We start from the raw sequence: 13,372 nt of genomic DNA, 5'->3' as shown, positions 1-13,372 counted from the left end.
AACCTTTTTTCCTTATAGGGCTCCATCTACACTGCCATATAATGCAGATGGGGCCAGCGTCTCAAAGTCTAAAAGTCTCTGAGTTTAACAAAGGAGTTGGCACTACCAGAAAATTCAGGAATTTGAGCACGTTTTAGGTAAAATCTTAACTCAGAAAATCCTTGCCATTAATGGGGGAAAACCCTTCCCCATCTCTACCTTAAGAGCATTTCCTCTTACCCTGGCTTGCTGAAGAATTGCTTGAGCTTGGGCTTCTTGAGCTGAGATCGCTGGGCCTTTTTCACCACCTCCACCATAGCGAAACTGTGTAAAATGGTAAGATTTTTGAAAATATAAAGTCAATTTCAAACATGTTGATAATAGCCTCTTCCCCAAGATGATGAATATATTGTATTGTCAAAGGCTTTCATCGCCGGAATTACCGAGTTGTATTTTTTTCGGGCTATATGGCCGTGTTCTAGAATCATTATCTCCTGATGTTTTGCCTGCATCCTCTCTGTGGATGGCATCCTCAGAGGTTGTGAGGCCAGAGAATGCCTGCCATAGATGCAGGCAAAACATCAGGAGAGAATGCTTCTAGAACATGGCTATAGCCTGAAAAACCTACAACAACCCAGATTAAGACATTAAATTCTTTGGCCTAAAACATTTCTTTCACTGTATTGAAAACTTGTATATGCCTATCTTTTTCATTTTCTGCATATACATCTTATATACCTAGCCAGAAGACAATTGTATACATTTTTAAAAAAATATGTTGTGCACATATAGTTTGAACATTCAGAAAATGTGAATATGTCACCATGCCATCCACCAAAGTGGAAAATTTTGAATGTTAGAATATTTCAAACTTCTAAATTTCTGATACCTGCACCATTAATCCCTTGTTTTCAAACTTTTTAGCTATGGTGAACAATAGATTAGATGTCCTTTTAAGTTTATGGCTGAAATAGAAATCTGGATAAATATTTGTAATAATATTTATCTATTGGTTTAAATAAGTGATGTAAATATTTGATTTTTTAAATTTCATGTCAGGTTACATTTTTATTGCTTTTCCACATTTTAGGATTTTTTTTTTTTGTAAATACATACATTTATACATACATATATCTCTATGTTTTTCTTTTGTAAAACATTTCAAATTTCATGATACTTTGTAATATATTCAGTGGGGGAATCTTATATGAAATGCCCTTCCTCATTGTAGATGAAAAGACATTCTTAATGGTCTTTGCATCACTAGTCTTCAGCTAGATCAGCTATTAGGAAAAATATGACAAAGTCATCATTTTGCATTGATATCCCCATGTATATTGAGAAGGGATAATTCTACAGAGTAAAATGGACTTACCGGCAACATTAACATAGTACCTGGAGGACCAGCCAAACCGTCAGCACCTGGAAGTCCAGGACGTCCTGGTGGACCCTAGGAGATATGGAGGGGATACATAAATTTGTATAATTCATGTATGTTTATTTGGAACAATATGCAGTATCTGTTCACTAAAATGGAAAATGTGGCTGTGCATTGTGTATTCATTTCTTTATTCAATTTGGAAGGATCTAGAAAACACAATGATATGAATATTATTTTCCCCTCTGGAATGCAATATTTGTTTAGGCCAATTATCTATTTGTGAAAATACCATAATGGATGTTTCCTTCAACAAAATCTACATACACAAATCTACATGGACACAGCTATACCTTTCTGTGCAAAATGGCTAGTTTTGCACAGAAATGTGAAGCCTGGAGAAATCCTAAAATACTTTTAGGGGTGTAAGAGAAGAGTTGTTTTCCTGTTTTGTTTTATTTTGTTTTTGAAGCAAATATTGGAAAAATTGAGGGTGGTGAAGTATTTTCTTTTCAAATGAGAAAATGTGTTTATTATCCCATTGTATTCTTCCAAACTATATAGAAGATAAATGTTTATGTAAGATGATGTAGAATCTCACGTGAATGTAATTGTCTGTAAATACTTTTACAGTTCTTGTTTTAAGGTCATGGGTAATTTATATTTTCTTGATGGCACAGTGGACTAAAGGATACTTTTTTGTTTACTAGCATTAATGTTTTCTTCTATTTTTATTGTTTTTGGTGTGTTTGGATTTTTTTGTCTTTTCCTCACAAATTGGAAAAATATGAGGGGAATCTATTTTTTTCCTGAAAATTGCCAGGTTTCTTTTTAAAATAAAAAGAAACACAAATGAGATGCAGAATTGCATAGCCTCAAAAATTCTATGAATGTTACATATTGAATTTTATAGACACCAGTGTCTTGACTTCCCTGAACTGTCTTTTGTTCTTGGATGTTAAACAATTTCAACAATTTCCTTGAAAGCAAAAATGACATTTCAGGAGGCAATCATATTTCCAAATAAGTCAGAAAGTCTTCCTGAATCATTTCATCAACAATCTTTCCAATTTAGAAGGAAGCTTCTGTTTCTAGTATTTGACAGTTTTGGCAGCTGACATAGTACTAACCAGGCCTTCCAAAAAGACAAAAAATAGTAATTCTTACAAAATGGGTTGCAAAATAAAATTGGTTCAATTTAGCAATCGCTGTGCCATGCAGTGCCATGATTAGAAATGAAATCTTTCCATTTTCAATTTCCAAGGCAAAAATAGAGTATCATTACTACAGGGTCCCAAAAATGTATACACGTTTGTTTATTTATTTATTTCATGTTAAAAGCACTGCATAAATAAGTAATGATAAAATACAGGGAGCACAAGCGGCTAAATAATTTTTGACCAAAAATGAGCAACAGCAACCGTATTGTCTTTCAGGATGTCTTTTGATCTGCCTACTCCATTTCTGAGTCTGTTCAGGGACTTCCAAGTTGTTGATTCTTGATTTACTCCTGGAGGCAAACCTTCATGGGTGGCATCCATTTAGAATTTTCTGGTTTAGCTGCCCAGAGGAATACTCTTGCTATTACTGGGGGAAGATTAAGAAGAGTGGTGGTTCTCATGAAGATTTTCCTTGATTTGAGTATACTGGGAGAAGGCTGATAGCCATGCAGTTAATGGCTTTCAGAGTTCAACCTTATTTCTCTTACAGTTAGCAGCAACTTCCTGTCACACATCGGGGGGGGGGGGGGAGATGCCAGCTACCTTGTAGAATTTATCAACAGGTGTAGGTTTGAGACATCCTGTGATTATTCTGCATGTTTTGTTCAGTGCTATATTCACCTAGTTCGCAGGGACAAACTTGTGCCAAACAGGGAAGGCATACTCAGCAGTTGAGTAAGTCAAGACCAGGACTGATGTTCTTATTCATTTTGAGTCTGCATTCCACATACTGCCAGTAAGTTTCTACAGGATGTTATTGTGCACAGGTACTTTGTGCTTGTTGTTCATATAGTATTTCCTAAATGTTAGTGCACAATCTAAGGTGACACTGAGATATACACACGTTAAAAGCTGATAGCTATTTTTTTCCTGCAGGTTAAACCCATTGGAATTCTTAATGGAAGTAATCACTCCACACAATCTTTGTAAGAAAGTGTGCCATTCCAACCAGTTCCATCAGATTCAAACTTATCTCTAAACAGACTAATGGATTGTCGCATTGGTGGATCTCTTTGAAACTTCCTCCTAAACTGTTTTTGTACTTCAACTACATTTTCACATTTCTAGTAACATTTTAAAATGAATGTCCTTTATTCAAAGCTTAGTCTGACTTCCATTATGAATTCCAATAGATTTAACCTGAAAAAAATAAATTGAGCTATCAGCTTTTAAAGTGTGTATACATTTTTGGAACACCTTGTATAAAAGAAAGAGGTGTCAGATTTAGGTGAATCACTAATGTTTGGAATATTTGTTCATGTGAATAAAAATATCTGCTGCACCCATGTGATCATGCTTGAAAAGTGATGCTAGTAAATACACTAAAGACTTGTTAATTCCGCCTTGGAGCCATTCTTTGCTGAAAATGTTCAGATTCATGTCAAAATGAGTTTGATAATGTGAACTGTCAAATATAATTGTTTTAGAAATGTGTCTTTGCAAATAAAATACAGCTGGAAATGTCTGTTCTTGAGGAAAATGCATTGCAAAATGTTCATTTAAGTATGTACTTCAATGTAAATTTATTTTTAAAAACCAGTAGATTAATGTGGAAATGCATTTGTGTAATCTGGGCCACAAAGAGCTCAGGGTCAGAAACCTGTGGTGGGGCAGTGCAACCAATTATCTGTCCCAGGCTCCATCGGCTTCAAAATGAACAATAAAAATTCAGCATACCAAATTAAAAGTTCATTTGTGGCTTTAAAAAATTAGTAAGTTTTTTTAAAAAAACATTCAGTGTAACAAGAGTGCAGTGCAATTGGGGCCTCAGAAAGGAGGGATTCAGAAATTTTCTTCACAAACTTATTGTTCACTTATTAATGTAAGAGCACCATTTTTGATGTGCATCTCTGTGTGTGTACCAGTTGTGATGTTCGTCATGCTATGCAGTTTCAGCAACAATGCCCAATTAAGCAGCAGCAACCATGGAATATATTCTCTGCGCCTCCAGATACAAATATTTCAGTGAACTGTCATTTGTAATGCCAAGAGAAATTCATTTTTACATCAGTCACAGTACGGTATCTTCACAGCATGAATACATGTAGATCGCTTTAATTACCAAATGCTGGATCCACGCATAGTGGTATATGCTTTCATTACATCCCATTTGGAATACTGCAAAATACTCTACTTGGGGCTGCTATTGAAGAGTGTTTGGAAACTCTAATTTGTTCAAAAAGATGTGACCAGATTCTCAACCTGGGCTGTCTACAAGAAGCACACAAATGCCTGTTGCAACAGTTCCAGTGGCTTCTAATCAGTTTCCAGGCAAATTCAGAGTGCTGTTATGATCTGAAAAGCCCTACATGGCTCAGGTCCAAGCTATTTGGTGGATCATATCTCCTGGCACAAACCCTCTCAAGGAGGAAGATCCTCAAAGAGGCCCCTTTTTTTACCCCACTACCATAGCAAGCTTGCTTGCTGGGAATATAAGAAAGTAGGGTTGTGCGCAGAATTTATTTCTCCCATTTCTTACGTTTCTTCAGGACCATAAAACAGGAAGCCCTCTCCCTGTATGAAAATCAACAACACGAAAGCAAGCTGGAGCCAATCTCGGCTACAAACCTTTCGTCTGCAGCCAAGTGCCTCCCAGAAGAACTTGCCTCCTTGCCGAGTGTGTGTATGGCATGCAGACCCAGAAAGCGTGCACGTCTACCAGTACCTGCAGCTGACCACCTCTTACTCTGAAGTAATAGGCACTTAGCTGCAGGCACTAGAAGGAGCATGTGCTTTCTGGGCCTGCATGCCACACACACACTCTCTTTCCAATGAGTGTGTGCGTGAGGCAAGACGTGCTGGCCCAGAAAGTGTGCGTGCCTACCAGTGCCTGTAGCCAAGCACCTTCTCTAGAGTAGAAACAGCAGGTAAGAAGCCTCCATAATGCACGTTCCAGGAAGGGGAAACTGGGTGGGAAGGCCCCCACTCATAATGGTCCAATAGAAAACTGATATTTTGGAGCCCCAAACTGAAAAAATAAATCTGCCCTCCCAATTTCAAAAGACTCCCAGAAAATGGATTGGGGGCCCCATCAAAAGCTGGAACACAAAACTGGTCAAGGTTTACTCTGAATGAACCAACCTACAAGAGAGGGCCTTCCCAATAACTTCCCCTGGGCTGTCTACACACTCTGTCTAGAGATGCTAGAATGCCCCCTCCCTGTTTCCCTTCCAGCAACAGGCTAAAACTTTTTTATTCAGGCAAGCTATTAGTAAATGTTGAAAGGAAGCCAGAAGGATACTGTATAATATTTTAGTTGTTGTAAGTGTTTTAAATTATTTTAATCAATTTATATGTTTAACTCTATTTTAAAATTTACATGAATTGCATTTTTTTAAAAATCTTGTGAGCCACTTTACATTTCAATCACAGAGATAAAAGCAGGACACAAATATAATAATAATAATAATAATAATAATAATAATAATAGATTTCAAGATGGTAATGTACCACTCCTATTGCCAAAAGCATTTGGGACTGTAATTTGCATTTAAAATAGGTTGCAACCACCAACTCAGCAAGAATCTTAACATCCATAAATACTGATTTTTCAAAACTAGAAATAGACTTTTAGACATTATCTGGATTTTATTTTATTTTGCTTTGTTGTTGTCGTTTGGGTGTTATGACTATGACCACCTCTGGCAAAATGATTGACACATGGATGCTTACTAACATTAAAGAAGATCAGTGGTAAAATAACTGTGTCCCCTGTGATCAACTGTGTCCCATAAGATCAGGCTCAATGTTATTCAGCCACTGAGCTCCCTTCCATATTCTCAAAGCCCCCAGGCCCCACTGTGATATTCAGAGAGAATCTTGAGGGATTGTTTTTCACCTTCAAATAGTTTTCAATGCTCCCTAAGAGGGGTACATGCAGTTGTGTACTTTATCCATTCCAAGAAAATGCACAACCTCCAATGATGAAAAATCCAAAAACCCATCTGAAAATAACTGATGAGACCAGACATGAGGGTGTGAGTCAGGGGGTTCAGAAAGTGAAAATTATCCTCTTCCTCCTACCAAAACCGTATCTTATCAGAGAGGTAGAGGAAACAAGTATTTTTAGAATCAGACCATAATGACTTTCAACATGGAAGGTATGGCACATGGAACACTAGGAGTATCTGCTTATTTCTATCAAGATAGTGGTTCGCCTGTGGCCATCAGCAAGTGAACAAGAAACATTCTGCAGTGCAACCTCATTTATTTCTCTTCTAGGGGAGATATGAAAAATGTCCCTTCAAATGTAATCTTAAACTGAAAGAACAAAGCAGTTGTGTTTCTGGTTCACCCACATTTATTCATATTGAAAGCAATTTAAAAATGACTACAATTACTTTAGGAATAAGCAGATATTACTTGCTCCTATTTATGAAAAAATCAGTTTTGGAATAGTGTGGCCATTGAATCTTAAGTCTCTAACCTGTTTTCCATTATGGTTATCTTGGAGAAGTGCACAATGTGCACACAACAAGAACACCAAGGAATGTTCTTGAATCTGAGGTTCTCAATATATAGATGAATGCTCTCTGTCACTCCCATCTTCCTGGGTAAATTCATTAGATTATCCAGAAACAAAAGGAATGACAGAAGAAGCTCCAATTGTAATCTGAAGGTTTCAGTATGTTCTCCAGCTTTAATGCCTTATCTGCACTGGAGACAAATAAACTTAATCTTGTAGCCCAGTGGTTCTCAACCTGTGGGTCTTCAGGTGTTTTTGGCCTACAACTCCCAGAAATCCCAGCCAGTTTACTAGCCGTTAGGATTTCTGGGAGTTGACGGCCATCACATCTGGGGACTTACAGGTTGAGAATCACTGTTGTAGCCTATAGAGATGACTTTGCTCATTTCCATTTTTTAGATCACAAGGCAAGAGTTTCAAGATCTCTAAGCCAAATGCAGTGTACCTGCAGTATATTCAAATGGGTAAAACTTATACATCCATTTGAATACACTGCAGGTACACTTCTTCTCCCCTCCCAGTAACTCTGTGAGGTAGGACAGGCTGACCCAAAGTTACCCATGAGACTCATAGCTTAGTGGAAACTATAACCTAGATCTCTTTATTCATAATTCGGTGTTTCAACTATAGTCTGCACCTTATTAAGCAAAGCCAGCTATTATGCTGTGATTGCAGCTTTTTGGACATCAAGACACTTAACATGACTTGTCAGTACATAGGATGGGATGTTTGTTTCACAAACCAGACATTATGCTTCCAGCCACCCAATCTGGCACATTTCCTTTAGTCATTTATAACCCACACAGACTTACCCTGTCACCAGGGTCACCAGTAGGACCAGTGGGACCTTGTGTACCTGGGGGACCCATAAGACCCTATGAAAAGAAATGACACAATGAATGAATTATATTGGATAACTGTCTAAAGCAGTGGTTTTCAACCTTTGGTCCAGGTATTTTGTACTTCAGCTCTCAGAAATTCCAGTCAGTTTACCAGCTGTTAGGAAATGTGGGAGCTGAAGTCCAAAACACCAGGAGGACCAAAGGTTAAAATGTACTGGTCTAGAGTAATGTTTTACAAACCTATTTCAGAGCAGAGATGGACAAAAGGTTTTCTGTATGAAGTGACATATTTTCAATAGAAACAAAACCATAAAAGAAGCATTTTTTGCAGATCGGTTCTCACTGAAAAGCTACATTTTATCTGGTACTTATAAGCAGGTATGCTACAATATCTGCATCAGTTATATCAAGCCATTATGCAAAAAATCAGTTTTACCATCCAAGACTTGTAACAAAAATGACATGTAAAGGATTGTGAACTTACCGGAGGTCCTGGGAGTCCTGGGGGTCCTTCAATAAGCATCCCCTATGGAGAAACATACACATAATCTATATTAGTTGGAGACATTTATGAAAGCAAAGAGCGTTCCACAATTAGCAAGACATTAATCTTTCTGCTTTCCTCATCTTTACAAATCCTTTTATTGCCAACATTTGTCGCATATTTCTGCCACTATGAAGGAGACCATCTTTTTATAAAACTATTCTTCAAAATGTTTGTTCATCTTTTTACCTTGTCCTGATTTTGAAAATCTACAACTTTTTGCTGCCTTTTTATTGCCATTGTCCCCTTCGTCTACTGTTTCCTCCTCCTCCTTAGTGATACATTTATCTGTTTAGAGAAATCTAAGTCAGTAATAGTGGAATTACTGAGTCAATCTACTGGTAGTGTCACAAAGAGAAAATAGAACAGATTAACAACAGTTCTTTCTGGACCAATTATACACAGATCCTATTCAATCAAGAATCATGTGGTGAATTCAAGGTATCATTTAAATCTATTTAGTGCAATGCTTTCTAAATAGTTACTGTGAGTGTCTTTCAGTTAACTAAGCAAAGGCGCCTTACGGTATGCAACGAAGCGTTAATGAAAATCACCCCACATTCATTTCAGCTCTGGTGTCAAGGCCACCAATAATCCCAGAAGATTGGAAAAACAATCCGACATAGCATATTCTCCTAAAACATCATTTCCTTAACTGAATGCCCTTCAGAGGCTTTGCCCTACAAACACTGTAGGTCCTGAATGTTGGTTTGGTATATTGATCAAAGTACTGTGAATTTAGATCTATGGATATCTAATTCCCTGCAAAACGATAACTGAATTAAAGTGATCTTAATTAGCTATGCGCATTTGTTACATTTCACAGCATCTTAGTATTCATACAGTCTTAATAGCATAGGATTGGATTGCAAGTCTGAATAACTTAATTAGGTTGGTAGAGGAATTAAAGGAACTTAGTAATGCTATTTTAATGGCACTCCTCTGTTTCTAATGAAAATATAATCAGAGATGTGTTCCTCAACTTCCAAAAATGTTTCACGGGGACCATTCTTTGTAATTGTAAAAAATTGTCTAGCAGAAACTAAACCAAAACTAGACATTGGTTGCTTCAGTAGTACTTTGAATGGCTTCCAAACTTCCCTAATGCTCACATTCTTGTTGGTTTAGGATTGTAATGTTTGCATTACCTTTCTCACACTGCAAGAGTGGAACTTTGCCTATGATACAATATAGGATATACAGTAGCGAAGAGAGCCAGACATTCTATAGGACACATTCGTGCAGATGTCTTTCCTTATTACTGACAGTGTGTTTCATCTTTGAGTTGTGACTCAACTGCTGTTTCACTCCATGTATCATCTATGGCCAGATATCTAAAGGACATAAGCTGATGAAATGGGGGAGGAGAAATCCTAACTGGTAATGGAAGGAAGCCAAGGTTAAAAATTGAAAGGGGTGTGGAAGCTCAAAAAAGCAAGGATATTATGAGCCAAGATTTGCCAGTGCTTGCATTTCTCATGCATTGTTCTCTACTATCTCCACTTTTCCAAAACTTTGAAACTTAAATGTTTCAAAGATGAAGACGTAAGTGGTTGGGGAAAAACTGTAGTTGCATTTAAACTGTCATCTTTACGTTCAGGTGCATAGCATTAGAATACAGATGCAATTGCATTGTCCATGGTCTCCATCAGCAATGGAGATTCCTAAATGGACTTAAATGAGACCACAATGGAGCATCCCATAAGGGTTGGCTATCAAGGTCTCTGCAATTCACTATAAAGGTATCTATAATGACTGCTGCCAGCAACATTATGGAAAAGAGGAGCTGTGAAGCATAACTAAAACAAGTATAAAACTGATAAAATAGAGGGAACACAAGCGGCTAAACAATTTTAGACCAACAATGGGCAACATTGACCATATTGTCTGTCGCTTTAAACAATTCTTCCTCTCAACCTCACAACCTCTAAGGATGCTTGCCATAGATGCAGGCGAAACGTCAGGAGAGAATGCCTCTAGAGTATGGCAATATAGCCCGAAAAAACCTACAACAACCCAATTCTTCCTCTGTGCACGAGGCAGAGCATTGTGGGCAAGTTTATAGATACGGAGTTGTTTGTTCTGCTCCACAGTCACACAAGGTGGAGGATTCTTCTAGATAGTGTCATTTAGCCAGGTTGTCTTTTGATCTGCCCACTCCACTTCTGAGTCTGCTCAGGGACTTCCAAATTGTCAATTCTTGGCTTGCCCCTGGAGGCAGAACCCTTGTGGGAGGCCATCCATTTGGGATTTGCTGATTTAGCTGCCCAGAGGGATGTCCTTGCTGTTGCTGGGAGAACATTAAGAGGAGTGGTGGTTCTCATGAACCTTTTCCTTGATTTGAGTCTACTGGGAGAAGGCTGATAGTCATGCAGTTGATGGCTTTCACAGTTACTTCTCTTATTTCTTATTTCTCTCACACTTAGCAGCAACTCCCCATCACACATTGGGGGTGGGGGCAATGCCAACTATGTTATAGAGTCTATCAACAGGTGAAGGGTTGAGACATCCTGTGATTATTCTGCATGTTTCATTCAGTGCTATATTCACCTGCTTTGGGCAGACTTGTGCCAAACATGACAGGCAAACTCAGTAGTTGAGTAAGACAAGACCACAAAGGCTCTCATTTTTAGACTAGCCATTCCCCAACCAAAGAGGGAGACTAGGGGATTAAGCTAGTGAGGACTAGCTTACTCCTTGTTTGCACATTCAAATTAGTCCTTTCTTATCTACTTCAAAAGGTTGTAGCTTTCAGCATCCCAACTAAGTTTCTTATTTTTTTGGTTACAGAGTTATATCAATACCCCAGTAAGGTCCGTAGATGTTTTTAATATATTTCTTTCTTCTCTCTCTCTCTTATTTTTTATTTATTTATCGTGTCAGGAGCAACTAGACAGTTGTATTACATTTTTAACAAAACAAAGAAACAAACAGACAAAACACAAAGTTTGCAAGCTTGGTAGTTGATTAAATGTCCTTTGACCAGTATCTGGCCACTTGGAGTGCCTCTGGTGTTGCCGCAAGAAGATCCTCCATTGTGCATGTAGCAGGGCTCAGGTTGCATTGCTGCAGGTGGTCAGTGGTTTGCTCTTCTCCACACTCGCATGTCGTAGATTCCACTTTGTAACCTCATTTCTTAAGATTGCCTGGTGCCAGAGCGCAGTCTGTTCAGCGCCTTCCAAGTCGCCCAGTTTTCTGTGTGCCCAGGGGGGAGTCTCTCATTTGGTATCAGCCATTGATTGAGGTTCTGGGTTTGAGCCTGCCACTTTTGGACTCTCGCTTGCTGGGGTGTTCCAGTAAGTGTCTCGGTAGATCTTAGAAAACTATTTCTTGATTTAAGTCATTGACATGCTGGTTGATACCCAAACAAGGGATGAGCTGGAGATGTCACTGCCTTGGTCCTTTCACTATTGGCTGCTACTTCCCGGCAGATGTCAGGTGGTGCAATACCAGCTAGACAGTGTAATTTCTCCAATGTAATTTCTCCGTGATAATGCGGCATGTCTCATTATGAGCCACATCCACTATTTTAGCATGGTGAGATGTGTTCCACACTGGGCATGCATACTCAGCAGCAGAGTAGCATAGCGCAAGGGCAGATGTCTTCACTGTGTCTGATTGTGATCCCCAGGTTGTGCCAGGCAGCTTTCGTATGATATTGTTTCTAGCACCCACTTTCTGCTTAATATTCAGGCAGTGCTTCTTGTAGGTCAGGGCACGGTCCAGAGTGACTCCCAGGTATTTGGGTGCGCTGCAATGCTCCAGTGGGATTTCTTCCCAGGTAATCCTCAGAGCTTGGGATGCTTGTCTGTTCTTAAGGCGAAAAATACATGTCTGTGTTTTAGATGGATTAGGGATCAGCTGGTTTTCCCTGTAGTAGGCAGTAAGGGCACCTAGAGCTTCGGAGAGCTTCTGTTCTACCATCTCAAAGCTCCCTGCTTGAGCAGTAATGGCACCATCAGCATAGATGAAGCTCTCTGTCCTTTCTGGCAGCAGCTGGTCATTTGTGTAAATGTTGAACATGGATGGAGCAAGCACGCTGAGGCAGGACGTTCTTTTGTTTCTGCCATCTGCTTCTCTGGCCCTGAAACTCAACACAAAAGCTCCTGTTTTGTAGCAGGTTTCCTATGAGGCGGGTGAGGTGGTAGTCTTTTGTGATATTATATATTTTTCTCAGGAGGAGGCAGTGGTTTACAGTATCATAAGCCGCTGTCAGGTCTATGAAGACAGCTCCTGTGATCTGCTGCTTTTCAAAGCCATCTTTTATGTGCTGAGTCAGGTTCAGCACTTGCAATATGCAACTTTTGCCTTTTCTGAAGCCAGCTTGCTGTGGAATCAGATATGGGTCTATTTTTTCCATAATTATATGCAAAATAAGTCTCTCCAGGACTGTGTAGAGGTGGCACAACAGGGAGATTGGTCTATAGCTTTTTGGATCATTACGGTCTTTGCCTGGCTTCAAGATGGCTATAACTCTTGCTTTCCTCCAGATTTTGGGGATCTGCCAGGATTCAGGATGCAGTATCACATAATGCATGTGTGCTGACCCACACAAGAGGCCAGGGTAAATTTTAATGTAAATGCATCTAATTTATTTTTATTACTTAAAGGTCTTGTTCTGCAGATTGAATATGGAGTTTCAGAGGTGCTTAAAGAAATTAAAAGTGTACACAGGCAATTCAACTTATATTTTACCTGCTCTTATGTTACTCTATTTATTGTATTTTGCTGTGAACTACCTTGGGAACAAGTCAAAGTAGAATAAAAAGGCAATACACAATTTAGCAATACTGTTAGATAAAAATATCTACAATCTATGCACATCTATGTTGGTACATGATGGGATTTCCTTCGAAGTAGATATGCTCTGTGGATCTGCAAGTTCATACATAGCTACCTAGGAGTAGGTCTCAGTTAATTCAAGGCTACTTCTTTGGAAGATGG

The 13,372-nt window shown here is 38.8% G+C and overlaps 1 protein-coding gene across 1 annotated transcript in view; it reads right to left on the bottom strand.

Moving 5' to 3' along the window:
- Positions 1-13,372, bottom strand: part of COL11A1 (collagen type XI alpha 1 chain) — a 299,114-nt gene that overhangs the window by 177,254 nt on the left and 108,488 nt on the right. Inside the window, exons 10-13 of the mRNA XM_060774023.2 lie at positions 8,369-8,410; positions 7,855-7,917; positions 1,355-1,429; positions 220-303 (exon numbers count right to left, since the gene is read on the bottom strand). Of these exons, the coding sequence (XP_060630006.2) occupies positions 220-303; positions 1,355-1,429; positions 7,855-7,917; positions 8,369-8,410 (264 nt within the window). The remainder of the gene's footprint in view (positions 1-219; positions 304-1,354; positions 1,430-7,854; positions 7,918-8,368; positions 8,411-13,372) is intronic.

The sequence above is a fragment of the Anolis sagrei genome, chromosome 4, assembly GCF_037176765.1.
Source record: "Anolis sagrei isolate rAnoSag1 chromosome 4, rAnoSag1.mat, whole genome shotgun sequence".
NCBI lineage: Eukaryota > Metazoa > Chordata > Lepidosauria > Squamata > Dactyloidae > Anolis > Anolis sagrei.
This window is presented reverse-complemented; position numbering and strand designations above follow the sequence as displayed.